Here is an 18,546-nt window from a genome sequence, read left to right on the forward strand (position 1 = left end):
GACAAAATCAAAGTTATTCAAAGCCCACATGAGATCTGGGATGACAAAAAACGTTGGTCCGACTCGCCCGTGTCTTGGCCAACTGCTGGGGAGACATTTATTCTTATTTAATAGAAACCCCTGGACCCTTCACTCATGAAAGATTAAAGGCTTTCAAAAGTTTGGAGGCCTATGATTATTTTGTTTCTCGAAAAGTTGGGCCGATCTTTTCTGCCAAACAGAAAGCAGTGATCGTGCTAAAAGACCTGAATCAGAACGCGAAAACATATGACTCGGTTGATTTGACTCAGTTTTATTTTCTTTTTTTATTCAATCTTCTATAAATACATAGTTACTAAGATTAACCATGAACAAATGAGCCTCACAAACTCGATCAGAAGCTGCAGGAACTTCTTCGGAGCGTCCAGGTTCAATCGCCTAATTGCACACAACCACTTCATTTCTTTCGTTTTTCGCGATCCTTTTCGGATGGAATTCGAAAAAACTTTTTATCAGGCCCCCAACGAGCCGTGCAATCGACCACACAGCAAGAGTGAACCATCCTCTTCTCTAAATCCTCCTCCAAACGTGCAAAACAATCAAATTACAGGTATCTGTGTTTCTTGCCACACGACGTCACAAAAGATCCGCCTATAGATGATGCCTATTCCTCCTGATGTCTCCACGATGTATGAGCGGGGTGTAGAATGAGGTGAGATGACAGTCCCTTCACTCTTGGTGTCTGTGATCCACACCGGTTGTCCTGGTGAGAGCTGAGGAAGATCTCTCACACGATGTCTTTTGTTAAACACTGAACTGTCCTTTAATCTCCTCTCTCTCTCTCTCTCTCTCTCTCTCTCTTCACCACTGTAGCCTCATCTGGCAGGCTGGGAATGAGCAAGGAGGGAAGCTGAGGAACTGGCGTACGAAGTCTCCGTCCCATTACTAGTTGCGCTGGGCTGTATCCATTAGCCAATGGGGTCGCTCCGTAGGCTAAAAGTGCAAGATATGGGTCTTTTGCTTTCTTTAGGACGCTCCACCTCCCCATTGCTTTGAGCATGCTGCTGCTAAGTCTTTGAACAGCTGGCTTGAAAACTGAGGTCCATTGTCACTGTAGAAAAGCTCTGGAATGCCATGTCTGGAAAAGATTGACTTTAGGTGTACTGTAACATCTTCTGATCTCGTGGACGTCAGTTTTGCTAACTCCACAAATCTGGAATAGTAGTCCACCACCAGAACACAGTTACTGTTCAAGGAGCACACTGGGCATTAAAGGCTCCACTGAATTGGCACGTTCCTTAAAGGGATAGTTCACTTTGAAATTAATTTTTGATATGTTTTATCTTACCTCAAGGGCATCCAAGATGTAGGTGTCTTTGTTTCCACAGTATTTTCAATTTTGATATTTTTAGGTCAAACCGTTGTTGTCTGACAGACAGTCATATCACAGTCATAACTGTGATTACAAGAGGTAAAAACGACATAAATACTGTTAGTTTTCTCACACAAACCGCTCGTTTCGTGTCTTAGGGCATCAATGTGTACTTACATTTACGAGTCATTAAATCATGTTTAATTTGGACTCAGTGTATTCTCTTTGAGGTGGACCCCATAGACCTGCATGATATGACTGTCAGACAACAACGGTTTGACCTAAAAATATCAAAATTGAAAATACTGTGGAAACAAAGACACCTACATCTTGGATGCCCTTGAGGTAAGATAAAACATATCAAAAATTAATTGCAGTTTTTTACAAGCTCGTTGATTTGGCCACTCAGACCAGGCCACCACACCGTCTCTCTCTCTCTCTGCACAGACATTCCCTGATGTCCCTCATGTAGGGCTATGAGAACAGAGTTGCGCCGACCGTGCTGATTATTTAAAAAAAAACGTAGGCTAATCTCGGCAATGGTGAATCTTGCCAGATCCTTACGCTATACATGACGATCTGTGGATTGTGGATGACAAAAAATGGCCAGCAATTGAATGGCCTGATATATACAACTATCTAATTCAGACACCAAGTGTGTACACTAGAGAAATATTTTATCAAGCACCCAGCACTGGCTCTGTTGGTATTAACCACGCAACAACTGTGTGGCATTTAGACTTACAGACACCGCTAGCCTACAAGAGACACGTCTTCTTTCTGCCTCATGGTTGCGTGCGCAAGCAGTGCTGCCGAGAAATCCATGTATTTGCAGCAATTATCTGTAAATATTGACGCATTATGTACATTTGTACATTTAAATTGCTTACATATAATAGCATTTTTTCTGGGGAGTAGCAGAAACACAGCATTAATACGCATTGTTTTTAAATTGGGTGCTCTCATAATGTAGAATAGGCTACATTTACCATTTGCTGCACATTTCTATAAATATATGATACAGAGACGGCATTAACATTAACAGTTAACAGTGTGGTCAGTTGAAATTAAACTGGAGATATGGTTACTGAGTGAATAACCATGTTCATAATTCATTTAATATTCATTCCAGTATACATGTACACATGCAGTATTGCACACCGTGTGTTCTGATGAATAGTTTGAAAGGGTAAGTGTGCATTAGCCATACTAAAATTAATCCTTTGACAGTAACGTTAATGTTATGGATCGTATTTAGGAACATAGCCTAGTTATTTCACTCAGTGATCCTTTAAATCATTCTAATGTGGATTTGATGCTCAAAAAACATTCATTATTATTATCAATGTTGAAAACAGTTGTGTGCACATTTTTTTAGGATTTGTTCTGGTGTCTGTATTGTGAGGCAGTCTGGCTTTTTAACTTCCAGCTTCCACAAGTCAGGAGACCAGGTACTAGTTTGTCCAGATGGGGACATTACTTGTGAAAATATCCCTGACCTTTTTTAATCGATGAATTGTTCGTATGTTTGAATTCTCTATTACAGATACGGGCTGACAGGGGTTTACTCTTGTGGAAGATTTTGCTGTTCTCGGTCATGCCGGCCGGAAACTGGGAAAGAAGTTGCGGAGTCACGTGTGAAATCCAATATCAGAATTCACATTGAATGAACTTCGGACGGATTGTGTAGTACTCACATGATCAATATTTTATATGTGAAATAATTCATTAGAATTACAAGAACAATAAAAACAAAAACAGAGGAGATATATATTCCTTTTTTAAGAAAGAGTGATTGGGGTCGTCAAGGGACGGTTCCACATCCTGATGATCCGATGCGTTTGATGAAGATCCTGATGGATGAAGGCAAAACACAGAAGAGGCAACAGTTGACGAGATTGTTCATGTGTGTGTGGCTTTAGTCCAGCAGTGTGGTAAGTTAACAATAACAACCCCAGATGACAATCCACAAGCAATACTAAATGAGCAATGAGCAATACTATGGCAGTATTGCTCATTTACAGTGCCCTGAACTATTGCACCATATCATGAACTTTAGCATGAACTGTCTGGCTCTACAGGTCTAACTGTCCTATAGTCATCTTTATTTATATAGCGCTTTTTACAATACAGATTGTATCAAAGCAGCTTCACAGTGATAACATGAAAATAATACAAAAAACAATTTCATCATCGTCCACCTTTAAGGCAGATCTATAATATTGTTGAATATTAAATGTCCCCAACTAAGCAAGCTAGAAGGAAGGCAACAGCGGCAAGGAACCAAAACTCCATCAGGTGACAGAATGGAGAAAAAAACCTTCTTATGATGTACCAAGTACATCAGGATTACGGGAAGTGTTCCCGGTCCCGGCTGTTCTAAACTATGCAGCCTAACATTATAGGGAAGTATCACAGCTTACAGCCTGACTATAGGGAAGTACCATCACTCTTTCCTTCTCAGGGCCTGATGCTAACTTTCAGAAGGACAACATGTGCTAATAAGTTGAAAAATGTAGGAGCGCAGTAAGATCTTCAGGGGTGCAATGGAAATTTACAACAACAAAAAAAGGTGTTTTTCCTTAATAAAGTGATACGAGAAGACATTTATAAGCAAAATTCTTTTATTTATTTGAATGCAAAAAGTACATTCAGGGTTTTTATTCTGCCGTAAAACAGCATTTAAAGGGTTAGTTCACCCAGACATATAAACTCTGTCAGTAATTACTCATCCTCATGTTGTTCCCCGTAAGACTTTCCTTCATCTTCGGGACACAATGAAGATATTTTAATGAAATCTGAGAGCTGTCTGTCCCTCCATTGACATCTATGCAAACCAACAAAAATAAATAAATAAACAGAACAGGTCTTTGAGTTTTCTTTTAAACTCACTACAACACAACCACCTTCAAAGTAGAAGTTATAAACTTTACACTCGTTTTTATTGATAAATCACAATGGTACATCAAAATGGTAATTTTTCATAAACACCACTTAGGATTAGTTCTCACTGTTCAAATGATCAGTTTTAAACAATCACATCAGGAAAACAACAACAACAACGGCAGACACAATGACATTTCACATTTGAGCACTTGCGTGAAATGTCCCTTTAGGTGTTCACTCACAGTTCAATTAAAACAATTAAACAGACAAAAGCAACATATATATTTAAATAGGAAACTGTATAAAATATTCATATATACATGCTCACACACACTGTGGAGGCGATCCTATAAGCCTCAGCATGGATGGCACGTAGCAGAAGGATCCTGAGTCCAGGCATTTGCTCTCTTTGGTGTTCCCGTATAAAGGCAGAAAAGGTATTTTTCATAAAATGGCACTTCACCCAGAGCTGATTAATAAAGTGCAGTTGTGCTCTCGCTACGGTAAGAACCGTGTTCCCGCCGTCCACACCTTTTCCTGACTGATTGACTGTAAATATGCCTGACTCCCAGTGTCACAGGGCAACACTCCCCAAGTGGATAAAATAATAACAGCTTAATGAACCCATCTAAAGGTGAACATAATGACTCCTACACACACTGTTTGTCTTACAGTTTGACACAGATACACATTCTCAGTCATCGGTTCTCAACTCATTCTCAATCCAGCAGTTGATGGAATAGAAATAATAATTCCCAGATTATGTATTAGATCATTAAGGCTGCTTTACATTAATATTAAATGCAGATTCAGTAACACACAGATTCCTGAGGAACGATTGCAGCACAAATGTTCATACGCACTGAACATTAAATATTGCAGAAATATGTAGACAGATTCCTCTGAAGGAAATGGTTTTGATTAATGGAGAAAAAAGCATATATTACTGGACTCGGCCGAGAGCAACTAACATGACCGAAGACCAGTACAAGACCAACACAAGTCCTGAGACAGAGAAGCTGAACTCGAAAACTTCAGCGCTAGTTCATCATGATCCACAGATCCTCAATACTTCTGATCCTGAACTCAGTGCTTTTCCCTTCAAGAGACACACTACAAGTAATCTCTGTGGCGACGTCTGTGTATCACGACAGCAGTCAGAGTGAGCAGAACCAGCAGAACTGTCAGTCCAACCAGCAACATCCAGTAATCTACAGGTGAAGGGAGAAGTGGGAAGAGAGTTTATCAAATGTTAAATTCAGTGTTGCAGAACTCCTGTAAAGCTCATGTTTACTCACGTCGATGTTCAGTGTCGTCAGTGTCGTCTTCATCTGTGTCGCTCAGATTCCCCTTCGAGTCTAGACTAGATTCTGTGCAGAATATTGAAAGGTTATTCATGCAGTTTAGTGTTAATTTACTGATTAAATATAATATTTCCACTCCTCCACTGATCTTCTCTCACCGGTGACTGTGACTGTGATCCAGACTTCATTATCTGAGTCCAGAACTCTGTATGTTCCAGTGTCGTTGACTGTGAACTCATGAATGATCAGAGTCTCGTCTCTGTCGGTCAGTCGATCACCGCTGACCCCGTGACCTCTCGTCCACAGCTCTGTCCAGCCTGAGCTCGAGCTTCTCTCCACTTTATCAGCGTTGATCAACAGAACATCCAACTCCAGATCCTCTCCTTTCTGCACTGAGATCTCATCTGAGGACACACAGACACATACATCATTATTATTATAAGTGTCATTTAATCAAGACCATAATCACATATCTAGTATTGGGGGAGCAGAAGTAAACATTGGAAAACTCAATCCACTCTGAATATTAAGTTTGTCCCATTCAGTGTTTGTGTTTCTAGTCCTGCACACAACACCAACACTATTAAAACACATGATGATGATTGATCAGTTTTGACTTTACCGTGAATATGAAGATGATATTTCAGGATCTGTCGCTCCACTTCTGTCTGATCATTATTGTAATAAACATGTAAAAAGTATTTCCCAGCATCCCTCAGTCTCAGATCTGTGATGACGACGTCACATGATCCTTCTTTAAACACTCGACCGCTGCAGTTCTTCACACACACAGGGATGTGTTTTAACGGACCGTATAAACTGATGTCCACAATCTCTCTGTCCTCAGATCCACACGATAGAGAGACGGTTCCTCCCTTTATTCCTGACACAGGTTCAGTGGAGGATCCTGCAAACACACACACTCATATTCACTCAATACAAACTATCAATACTGAAAAATAAATGTTCTGTCTTTTTTCTGTAATCAATGTGATCATAAATATTCTAATAGAGTTGTTTTAGTGGATTGGATTAAAAAATAAAATAAATGAAGGCAACAACAATATTAGAAGTGTTGATGTAGATGACATTATAAAACTAGAGATGTGTCAGTGCAGTTTTAGTGAACTCTGAATTCCTTTGTTATGTCAACGCCTCACTGTGAAACACACAACACCTGTTACACCTGTTTGGCCTGCAGGGGCGCTCGCGAGCTGCTCACACTATTCTGAGAAATTGCAAATGGCATTCGGCGACAGTTTTACCGCAGCATTTGTAAGGCCGAAAGTGAAGTGTGCCATTGGGTAGAGGTGGGCAGATCGAGGCTTCGAATCAATCCGACACCCGTCTCAACGGGGACACCTAGTGGTCCCTTGCAGGTGTTGATCTGAAACAACCTTGACAAGCTGATGAAACTTTTCGAGACTTCGTTTGGCCATATTCAGGGGTGCACATAACTTTTTCAGTGAGTTACTCAGGTGAGGACCAGGAGATGTGTTTGGTACTCACCCCATATGTAGCGTGGCCACAGCTGTCAATCATGACGTCACATTTCCATTTTTATAGCATAAAATAACTAACTAAAACCAAACTTATCAAATAAAAATAAACGAACACTTAAATTTACATCAGCGTGAAAAGAATGACCTAAAATGATAGAAAAAAAATTAATTTGAAGTGTTATTTGATTGTTCAGATAGATGTATTTGTATAAATTAAATATAATTAATCCTTATTAAAGATATTAAAGAGCAGTGAATTTTCTCTTTTTATTTTGTTGTTTGATCAATATTAAGTGTACAGAAGGCATTAGGTTTATTACGCACTGTCACTTTAAGAGCGAGTGTGCAGATCCAATTGCACTGATGCACGGTACGTTCTGTAAAGACATAACCGACTGTGTTTACGTGAATACTCTCCAAAACGGACATTTAGACATAATGTTGTGTGTATTTGTCCATTCAGACGCGAAAGAGAGCTCGATTCAGTCCTATGTGTGGTGGGGCTGCACGCTTCGGGTCGTGTGTGTGTGTGTGTGTGTGTGTGTTCGCACAGAAAAACATACCGAATAAAGCTGTCTTTCGCGTCGTCACTCTTATTCAGATATATCTGTCTGCTCTTCTCTTTCTCCCAGACGTTTACATTTTTTAACGATTTGAGACATGCATGAAGCGCATGCCGACTCGGTAGATCAGCACGTTACAATTCAAATGTGCGCATCTTCCACAAACGCAAATCAGTTCTGACTGGATCACTTCCCCAATCGTCCCTCCCTTACATTTCCGTCTGGTTTTTATTCGTCATAGTGGTGGTCGTCATTTAAAACAAGGTTTTTATTTAGTTATCGTCTCGTTTTCATCTGTGAAAAAAATTAATTAACACTGCCTAGGTTGCATTTTGGCGACAGTACGCAAAGGCGCGTAGTAACCATAGACAGTATATAAGAGGTAGAATGTATCAAAAACCATCATAGATACCTGCTTCCAAAAGTCTTCAGAGTATTTACAGTCACAAAATAAATGTATAAGCGTTTCAGATTCAAGATTACAAAATAATCAAAATAGATGAGGCCATGATTTTCTTCTTGGACTGTAATACTGGCTCAGATATAATTGATAACACATTAAAGTTAATCATTCTTCTTGGGAAGTTTCACATACATAAAGCTAAAGTAATGTCTATAACACCCTCTTTTAATTTTTTCTGTAAAGATCTTAAAATATTCCATGACTCATTGAACTCAATTACTAGAAATAAGAAATGCATAAAAACATCTCTTTTGTTGAAAAAAATAATTTGTAGAATTTAATGTTTTACTCTGTATAAGGTAAGATCTGTTATACGTTTTCCCCAATATCTGTTTGTTTTATGTTTGATGTTAAATGTCATTGTAAACTTTCAAAGTTTAATAAAAAAGTATATAAGAGGTAGTAACACAAGTGGCATTACGCATTCCTGATTTTTGTCGCGCATGCGTACCTGCGTACCAGTTCTGTGCACCCATAGACAGACTGTAAAAAAATAGGTGCACCCCTGGCCATAGTCACGTGACATGGGTGTTTTGAGTGACGCTTCGGATCAGTGTTTCTAAACATCTGCGCTTCTGGATCTCGCAAAGCTTCGGAACGAGTGTTTCGCCTCAGCCATCCCTACCATTAGGACAGGGCCAAGCTCTGCGTCTGTCCAAGTTTGATCCATTCGTAGTATTTCATTATGTGCGTTTTCTGTCCGCTGTTATGACATTTTTATATAGAAACCACAGAAACAAACTATATTTTAAATTAGATTTGAACTAGAGATGGAGAAATGAAGCCTCTTAAGATATAATGATATTTATATTATGATGCCCCGACTATCGCTTTGATTGAGTTTATCTAGGCTATTTGAACAATAGAGAACAGTGTGATTTATAACCGGCAACTATTTGTGATTGCTTAAACTATTTATTTCAAGATCATATAATAGTCTATGTCTTACCTTGAGTAATGAGGAGAAGGAGAGCGGTTAACAGTTCTGACATGTCCATCGGCTGTTGTCCGCTTGCTGAACTCAGTAACGTTACAGCATCGGGACGGTCAGATGGAGATAGAAACTGTTATGTGGTTCTTAGTTTCTTTCAATGGGCGAGCAGAGAAGTTAAAGTGCGTCGCTCTTGAATTGGTTTACAATCTAGCGTCCGAATTCCCTTTTAAACAGCTTTTTGTCCAGAAGCTTACATGTAATATACAGGTTATCACACAAGCGGTTGAAAAAAAAAAAATGCGCTGCATTGATTGGTTCGTCGATCACCTCTTCCAATAGAGAGACAAGACATCTTTAGGCCACCCCCACCCGGGATGGATGTTGAAGAGCCTGGTTGATGTTCGTTTCAGACAGACGTGATCACATGACATTCCTCGCTGCCTATGCTTCCGCGTTATCGGCGAACAGTTACGAACGGGTTGCGAATGGTTTTAACCATAGAAGCGGGGCAGCAGAGCAGACTTTCCTGTTTATAAATATTACAGAGTGCGCGCGCAGCCTAGAGGCATAAAGCCAGATTGCTGAGCTGGGGTCTGTTTAAATGAGGAGGTTCAACCAACTCTGAGTTAAAACTTGAGCTCTGAGTTGACTTACCCTGAGATGGGAAACTGAGTTTTCGGTTACAGATCAGCTGAAATTAGTTAGTTCAATCAAAGTTGACTGACTCTGAGTTGAGCGCGTGCACCACAACTATAGAAAGCCATTATCAATGGAGCCCAGATATTATGAGTCACCATGGCAACAGCGCCAGACACAAAGAGTTTTTACTGTTATACAGTCTTGAGTGTAATTAATGACCAAGTAATCTAAATATTGTAATTTAATTAAAGGGATTACTCTTAATTCTTCTGTAATTTAAAATAAAATCTGATGTAATTACATTAAATAGGCTACTGCATAGACTATAGAACAATTCTGTATAAAACAATAGTGGAATTAACATACATTTTAAAAGGTTTATTTTTAATGTAACCTTCTCCCTCTAGGCAAGGCAAGGCAAGGCAAGTTTATTTATATAGCACATTTCATACACAATGGTAATTCAAAGTGCTTTACATAGAAGAAATTAAAATAATCAAAAGAAATAAGAATAATTAAAACAGTTTAGAGTAAAAAAAATAAAAATAAAATAAAATAAAATACAGTGCAAACAGTCGGACGAACAGTGGCACAGTGCTCTACACACTTTGGTCAATTCAAGAATATTCATGCAATTGTATATTGTTAATTTGAAAGCATTAAAAGTGCAGTTTCTTGTCTCTCAAAATGATTGAGGTTGATATGGGATTTAGTAATTAGTAATACGTAGACCAATACTTTCTCATTATTATTACATTAATCTAATTACACTGTTGCAGATGTCAAGTTAGTAATTAATAACTATTTTAGAGTAACTGAACTGTTATAACATCAGAGGTGACACTGGAATAACTGAATAGCATCCAGTGTCTAATGAGCATTTCTGGCTGAGGGAATCCTTCATCAGAGTCACTCCCGGATGTCCAACGGCCTCATAAAATGTAAGAGGTCTACATATGTGTTATTTTTTTATATAGGGTATTTTTGATATTTCCATTTATTTGACTTTGATTCTGATGGTAATATCTGTCTTTTGGAGCCTCCTGTCCCAACAGAACCCCGGTCAGTTGTAAGTAGCCGACTCAATACACCAGAAATCATGACAAATAGTGTTATAAAGTGTTCTCGACCAAATGCTCCTCTTCACAGGACGATGGGGATGAAGAAACCGTTTCTGCTGCCACAGAGAGGCCTACAGAGGTAACACTTTGTTTTTATTGTGAGTATACACAAAAATAATAGAAACTTAACTGGATGATGTAAAACACTTAAATGTAAGATCAAAACCAACAGAGTATTTTGAATCTCTTTTGCACTGATGAGAAAAAAGCGAGCAGATCACGCCGGCGTGATTGCCGACCCCAGAGGGTTTACTGAAGAAAGTTTTGGCACATCCAACTGTTTACTTCATCAATGCATTGGAACAGGGAGTCAATAGCAAAAGGAGTGTGTGTGTTGTTTAAGTTGCTGTTTATAATATTTGAGAAGAAAGTCTGTCTAGCTTTGCCTAGTTCCATATTGAAAGCATGGATGGTGTCTTTGTAGATGTTATAATGGACTACAAGTTTTGTCTTCCGCCACATGCGCTCTGCTTTTCTGCATTGTCTTTTCATATTTTGCACTGCTGTTGAGTTTCTCCAGGGTGCCTTTTGTCTACCACTCTTCCTGACTTTCACAGGAGCAATATCATCAATTACACTTTTAACTTTTGAGTTAAAGGAATCAAGGAGAAAATCAACAGAGTCAGCAGATATGCTTGGTGTTGAAGATATAGCCTTCATAAATAGTACACTAGTGTTCTCATTTAAGCATCTCTTCTTGACAGACACAGATCTAGCTTCAATGGCAGGAGAGATCAATATATCAAAGACAATACAGAAATGATCAGACAGTGCTACATCCTTAATAACAATCGATGAAATGTTTAGACCCTTACTGATAAGTAAATCTAGAGTGTGTCCACGATTGTGTGTCGGTCCATGTACATGCTGAGTCAGATTTTGTCCGCACAGCAGTCTTAGTTCGGATCACTAACAGAAGTTCTTCAGACTCTCGCTGCGGTCTCTGAAAGTGAGTTCTGAGGTAGATGATGTTAAAGTGTTTATCGCTGATGTTACATGGACTCATCCGGCGCTGATGTCTCCAGACTCAGACAAACTCTGTTCATGACCTCCTGAAGCCCCAGTCGACCCGCTTTGGACTGAGGTATTCGACGGGCCAGAAACTCTGTCCGCTTGTCCAGACGAGGCCCGATCACGACCCGGAAGTGACAGTGGAAACACGGCTGTTGACCCGAATACTTCTGGATCCCTGAACTCAGTTCTTTCCCCCTTCAAGTAATCTCTGTACCGACGTCTGTGTATCACGACATCAGCCGGAACCCTCAAAACCAGCAGAACCACAGTCAGTCCAACCGGCAACATCCAATGATCTACAGGTGAAGGGAAAAGTGGGAAGACAATTCGTTTTTTCACTTTAAATTCAGTGTTGAAGAACTCCTGTAAAGCTCATGTTTACTCACGTCGATGTCCAGTGTCGTCAGTGTCGTCTTCATCTGTGTCGCTCAGATTCCCCTTCGAGTCTAGACTAGATTCTGTGCAGAATATTGAAAGGTTATTCATGCAGTTTAGTGTTAATTTACTGATTAAATATAATATTTCCACTCCTCCACTGATCTTCTCTCACCGGTGACTGTGACTGTGATCCAGACTTCATTATCTGAGTCCAGAACTCTGTATGTTCCAGTGTCGTTGACTGTAAACTCATGAATGATCAGAGTCTCGTCTCTGTCGGTCAGTCGATCACTGCTGACCCCGTGACCTCTCGTCCACAGCTCTGTCCAGCCTGAGCTCGAGCTTCTCTCCACTTTATCAGCGTTGATCAACAGAACATCCAACTCCAGATCGTCTCCTTTCTGCACTGAGATCTCATCTGAGGAGACACAGACACATTCATCATTATAATAATAGTGTCAATCAGTCAAGGCCATAATCATATATAGGATTGGGGGACAGAAGTAAACATTTATTATTTAGATAAAATCAGCCGTTGGAAAAACCCAATCCACTCTGAATATTAAGTTTGTCCCCTTCAGTGTTTCTAGTCCTGCACACAACACCAACACTATTAAAACACATGATGATGGTTTGATCAGTTTTGACTTTACCGTGAATAAGAAGATGATACTCCAGGATCTGTCGCTTCACTTCTGCCTGATCATTATTGTAATAAACATATAAAAAGTATTTCCCAGCATCCCTCAGTCTCAGATCTGTGATGACGACGTCACATGATCCTTCTTTAAACACTCGTCCTCTGCAGTTCTTCACACACACAGGGATGTTTTCTAACACACTGTATAAACTGATGTCCACAATCTCTCTGTCCTCAGATCCACACGATAGAGAGACGATTCCTCCCTTTATTCCTGACACAGGTTCAGTTTCTGCAAACACACACACTCATGTTCACTCAATACAAAAGATTAATACTGAAAAATAAATGTTCTGTCTATTTTCTGTAATCAATAAGTTAGTGTAGTTATTTTAGTGAACTGGATTAAAATAAATAAATAAATGAAGTTTATTTACAGTTTATGTTCTCTATTTCTTTATTATGTAATCAATGAACCAGAAGGAACTGCATAGAAATTTACACCATTAATCCACAAATACCCACAAATCACAGAGTGGCACAACAAAAAAACAAATTATTAGAATAACTTTAGCTTGAACTAAAAAATAAAGATTTAACATAAATGACACTGACCGCTGTAGCTGATAAAGCACAGCAGAAGAAGAATCATCCTGATGAGAAAACAGAAGGTGTGTTATGTGACGGGTCGGATACAGAATACATTACACACTCACTTTTATTTAATTTAAAGATTTTCATCCACATGTGGATCTTACATGATTAAAAAACATCAAACTATAATCTTCGTTTCTCCCATCATAGAAAGCACAAAGGACATTTTTGTGCGTGTGTGTGTGTGTGTGTGTGTGTGTGTGTGTGTGTGTGTGTGTGTGTGGTTATAAATATACATTAGTAATTAAAAATAATAATAATAGTTTATAGTCTATTATTGGCCTGTTTATCTGAGCCATGGAACAAACAAAACAAGCCCTGAACATACATTTAAGAACACATATTATACAGACACTTGATATTTAATCTTATTAGATAAGTTAATGGCAGTTGATATTTTACTTTGCTGTGTGTTTGTAAAAGCTGTTTTTCCTCATGTTTGGTCTGAGTTTTCATTGCATTTACACAGTTTGACCAGCAGAGATCGCCAGCGTGTCAAGGTCAAAGTTTATTTACATAGCTACTTTAAACAACACGAATGTTGACCAAAGTGCTCCACAAGTAAAGCAAAAATACACACATAGTAAAAAAGAACATATCAAAAATTCAAAACAAAAATCTAAACAATGAACACAGAAATTAATATGAGCAAAACATAGCCATAGCCTGTCCGGTACATCACAAAAACTGCAACCCCATAGCATTTAAAAAAGGCATACAAAATAAAACAAAGTTACTAGTAAGCCTGAGAAAAAAGGCAGGTTTTAATTGATGCTTTAAAAACGTTTAATGTGGGAGAAGCTCTAATCATAATGTGTTCCAAAGTTTTGAAAAATACCTATGTCCTTTTTTCAAACGAGCTTTCGGGACATTTAATATCAGCTGAAACTAAGATCTAAGTGATCTCTGAGGAGAATAAACACGTAAAGTTCTGATAAATAAATAGGGGCAAGTCCGTGTAGAGCTTTAAACGCGTAAAAGCGTTGTAGTATAACCTTCAGGACAGTCAGCAGATGTGTGAACTGAATTTGGCAACAACAGTGAATTACTTATTGAATATATATTGAATATTTTGTTTAAATAAAAATCGTGCAAAAAGACATTTTCCCAAAATAAGTGTTGTAGTATAACCATCAGGACAGCAGTGATGTGTAAACTGAATTTGGTGACTCTATAGTGTGTGACATTGAGGCCTAACGCTAGTGTGTGACGTGTCTCAGCCTCCTGCACATGGTTATCGGTGTAATTTCTCCACTGAAGACAAATGAAACGGAAAACCGAGTGTGGCTGAGAGCATAGTAGAAAGATTTGTGGATAAAGCGATGTCGAGCATTCGCGATACACTGAACAGTTTCTCAGACCGATATAGTCTAGTAGCCTATATGATGGATGAGGTGAATATTTACAATCCGTTGTAGGAAACAAAACTTTGGTTTTATACATGTATATTTAAGAAATAGCCTACATAAGCAACATGTTTTAGAAGTTATTTTCCCTGCTACCAACCAATCGGAGTAGACTGTCATGCTAAAACAGTTTACAATTATATTAATAACACCACTATAAAAACATAATAATAATAAATGGCATCATTGTATCAACTGGACAAATATAGTATACTTCGACAAGACTCTCTTTATAGAAAACTGGTTTAAACATGATATTCTACTGCTATTCCAATTATTAAATAACTCAAATAAAATGTTAACTTATGACGACTTCACCCATAAATTTAATTTCCATCCTCCAAGAAAAGAATTTGCTATTGTAACCAGAACAATATATAGTCAACTTATTAATTTTGCTTGGAAAATTCTTTATTCATAAATCGACATTTATGAAGAACAAACCTCTTTTCAATGTTTTTAAACTTTAAAAAAAATGATATAGACTGTATTTCTGGATTAGATGGTAAATCAGCATCAAAATGTATACAATACTTAGCCTATCTAATTTAACATAATTAATTTAACTGATATTTTCTGTCTGATACTCTTGCTGTGTACTTTTATGTTGTTTATCATTTTTAAACAGATTATTTGTTACTTATATGATATTTGTTTCAATTATCTGTCTATTGGCTGATGTGTATTTATTTTATTATTATTATTTTTATTCTTTATGAAAACGTGAACTGTAACTAAATTATTTTTGTATTACAAGGTCAATTTCTTTTTTTGGCAAATTGTAACAAATGTGATCTGCAATGAAAAAAAAAAAAAAGTATAGTACATATACTGTCTAGACTCTATGGTATAGTATAGTAAAGTATACTTCCGGCTTTCTATTGTGATGCAATAAAGGCCTAGTCAAGAGCGCATGCGCGAGTACATCTCTCTCAACCTCTTATATACTGTCTATGCTCTCAACTAGCGGGCACTGCTGTAAAACTTGACGCGCGCTTACGCCGGTTTCACACCGCAAGCGTCAGCGGCGCGTGAGCTGCGCGTATTTTTTTCGGCGTCCATGTTATTCAATGAGTGCTTTCACACCGCACGCAGAAGCGGCGCGGCAGCGCGTAGCAGGAGCAGAGCAGGAACAGCAGTGCCACGATAGTTTCGGCGCCCAGTCTATTTTTAACGCGCCGCTTACGCTGAATTAAAGTGACCATGCATTTTCCATGGCCAAAACACACAGCAGTTTTACCCAAAAAGCACATTGATGAGATCTCTTGTGTTTTAAACAGTCAATCAAATTACCTTCATCAATTTAAAATTAAATGTCCAAAACAAAATTGTTGACCAAACTACAAAAACAAGTTTAATCGATGTATACTGCCAGTTTACAGATTAATTTAATATATGTATGTATATACACACACATACATACATACACACATATTATATATATATATTGCCATAAGGATGTCATGCTGACAATCAAATAAAAGCACATGGTGTCAGGCGTGGTCGAGTGCACCTGAAAATATAACTATGGACGACACTCGTCTCATTGTGGAGGTTGAGAAACGTTCAATTATTTATGATCCAAGAAACATACTTTATAAAGACTCACAGGCAAAGGAAAAGGCATGGGAGGAAGTTGCAGTGGCTCTTGGTGCAGATGGTAAGTTTTTAAGTTTTTTTTTTGACAAGTTTAAATGAAGAAAACCTTTCTCCAAGAAACAACAAATTTATTAAATTACCCATTATAGAGTAGGTTACTCTGTCTGTAGCTACACACGCCGCGGTTCAGTTTCGCGTGTCAAACGCTGCCAGTGTGGAAGCAAAACGCGCGTGTCCTGCTTCCGCTCACTGTACGCACTGCTTATGCGCTGCTGACGCTCTTCTAGCGCATGCAGTGTGAAACCGGCGTTAAACCCACAAGCGGCAACCTCCCTACGTCCATATTTTTGTCCATATCCTCGCTCCGTCCGCTCAGCGCCGCTCGCTCAACCCAGAATGCCCTATTGTGATTTGCTAGTTCGAGAATCGGTGAATTAGCTAAAGCAATAGTGGGTTGGTTATGGAGTTGAGTGCTGACTCAAGTTTAAACACATCTCAGTGCTGAGCGCGTGTTTTCCGCCGCTGGATTACTGTCCCGGGCACACCGCATGAGCCTGAAACCTAATACATTTGCATTTATTCATTTAGCTGACGCTTTTATCCAAAGCGACTTACAAATGAGAGCAATAAGCAATTAAACTAGGACAACAGTATGTAAGTGCTATGACCCTTCGCAGTTCAATCTAACGCATGTTTTTTTTATATATATAGGCCAATATAAAGATAGAATAGTGGAGAAAGAGTTAGTGTTACTGGATCAAGTGCTGTCGAAAATATTTCTTTGAAAATAATACTTTGTCCAAGCTAATGTTTCTAAAAGTAAATTCTAAAAGTGATGTAAAGATTGAGACGTTTTTAAATAGACCGCATTATACCCGCAGTTTTAGTCTATTTAAACGTTAGAACGCGCGTTTATTTGACTAATGCCAGTAAATCATCCAGCTGTGCTTTGATAAGATGTTGTTAAGTGCATTTCACCTGTGTTTACTTTTATGAGATAGTCCAGATGTGTTTTGTGAAGTTCTATGCATTTCATCTTGTTTGTGTGTGTGTGTGTGCGCGCGTTTTAATATGCCTGTTTTTGCAACTGCAGTTATGTTCACGGAAATAAAATAACGCAAATCAAATATACCTTTTCAGTTATTGCATTTAATAGGGAAGTTTGCCAAAGGACTAGACATGTTTTTTTAATTAAGTTAATTTAATGCATTTTAATGAATAAAAAGAACAGACTTTTATTCAGAATAACCCCGAAATAACTTCTATTTACAATCCTAGCTACTGTAATTTATACATTTATTCAAGATATTCATAACAAAGTACAAACAGAAAGCAAGTAGAGACATTTTATGTCTGAGCGGGATTTGTTTTACCGGTGAGCGTGAGCGATTCATCAGTGGAGCGTTCGCTTGGGACGCGAGCGACTGAGCGGAGCGCACGCGCATAGAGCGGAATATTGAGCTGAGCGTCACACTGCTCCACTTCGCTCACATGCTCTGATGGCTTGCTTAGCCTATACTCAAACTACTTCCTCCTTACTAGAATGCTCTTCTCTCCTGGATTTAATGTTGCCAGAAGCTTTCAGCCACTAGACTTTCACAATTGACTGACTGACGAAATAACAGTGTCTACCTTTAAATTGCAAAGAAATTACGGATTCGCCTTTTTTTCATGAGATATCATTTTCAAGTTATCATTTTTAAGTTATTTTATTATTTAACACTTATTTTTGAGTTAAGTGCTTATTGTAAATCGGTATAGCCTATTGAATTATTTTATTTACTGAACCGCTAGGCTACTGATCATCAGATATCATCGATATGGAGTTTGGTTGGGCACTGGGCACTGGCCATCAACCGGCAGAAACATAAATTGGCGCAGCGACAGGCAGGTTTAGTTTTCCACAAACAGACAACCATTGGTATAATAACATAACAACTCACAAGCTTGCATTATATATTTAATAAAAAGTAAAATATGAAAATGAAAAAACTTACATGGTAAAAGCTCTGCATGGGTCTTATGTTCAGCCAGGCTTTATCAAAATCACCCAAGCTCGTTTTGCCATATACTGGGAGGAGCGATCGGCGGC

General features: G+C 38.5%; 2 protein-coding genes across 2 annotated transcripts; both read right to left on the minus strand.

Moving 5' to 3' along the window:
* Nucleotides 1-4,275: 4,275 nt before the first annotated feature.
* Nucleotides 4,276-9,685, minus strand: LOC306987143 (uncharacterized protein). The gene is made up of 5 exons (XM_079591195.1): nucleotides 9,019-9,685; nucleotides 6,164-6,448; nucleotides 5,700-5,945; nucleotides 5,536-5,607; nucleotides 4,276-5,448 (listed from the first exon to the last, which is right to left on the minus strand). The coding sequence occupies exons 1-5, from the start codon at nucleotides 9,065-9,067 to the stop codon at nucleotides 5,351-5,353; spliced, it is 750 nt and encodes a 249-aa protein (XP_079447321.1). The 5' UTR covers nucleotides 9,068-9,685; the 3' UTR covers nucleotides 4,276-5,350.
* Nucleotides 9,686-10,714: 1,029 nt separating this feature from the next.
* On the minus strand, nucleotides 10,715-18,546 carry LOC306987136 (uncharacterized protein). The gene is made up of 6 exons (XM_079591181.1): nucleotides 18,452-18,546; nucleotides 13,411-13,448; nucleotides 12,809-13,087; nucleotides 12,328-12,573; nucleotides 12,164-12,235; nucleotides 10,715-12,073 (listed from the first exon to the last, which is right to left on the minus strand). Coding segments are annotated over exons 1-6 (945 nt in total). The 5' UTR covers nucleotides 18,454-18,546; the 3' UTR covers nucleotides 10,715-11,765.

The sequence above is a fragment of the Phoxinus phoxinus genome (assembly GCF_949152265.1).
Source record: "Phoxinus phoxinus genome assembly, chromosome: 19".
NCBI classification, from domain to species: Eukaryota; Metazoa; Chordata; class Actinopteri; order Cypriniformes; family Leuciscidae; genus Phoxinus; species Phoxinus phoxinus.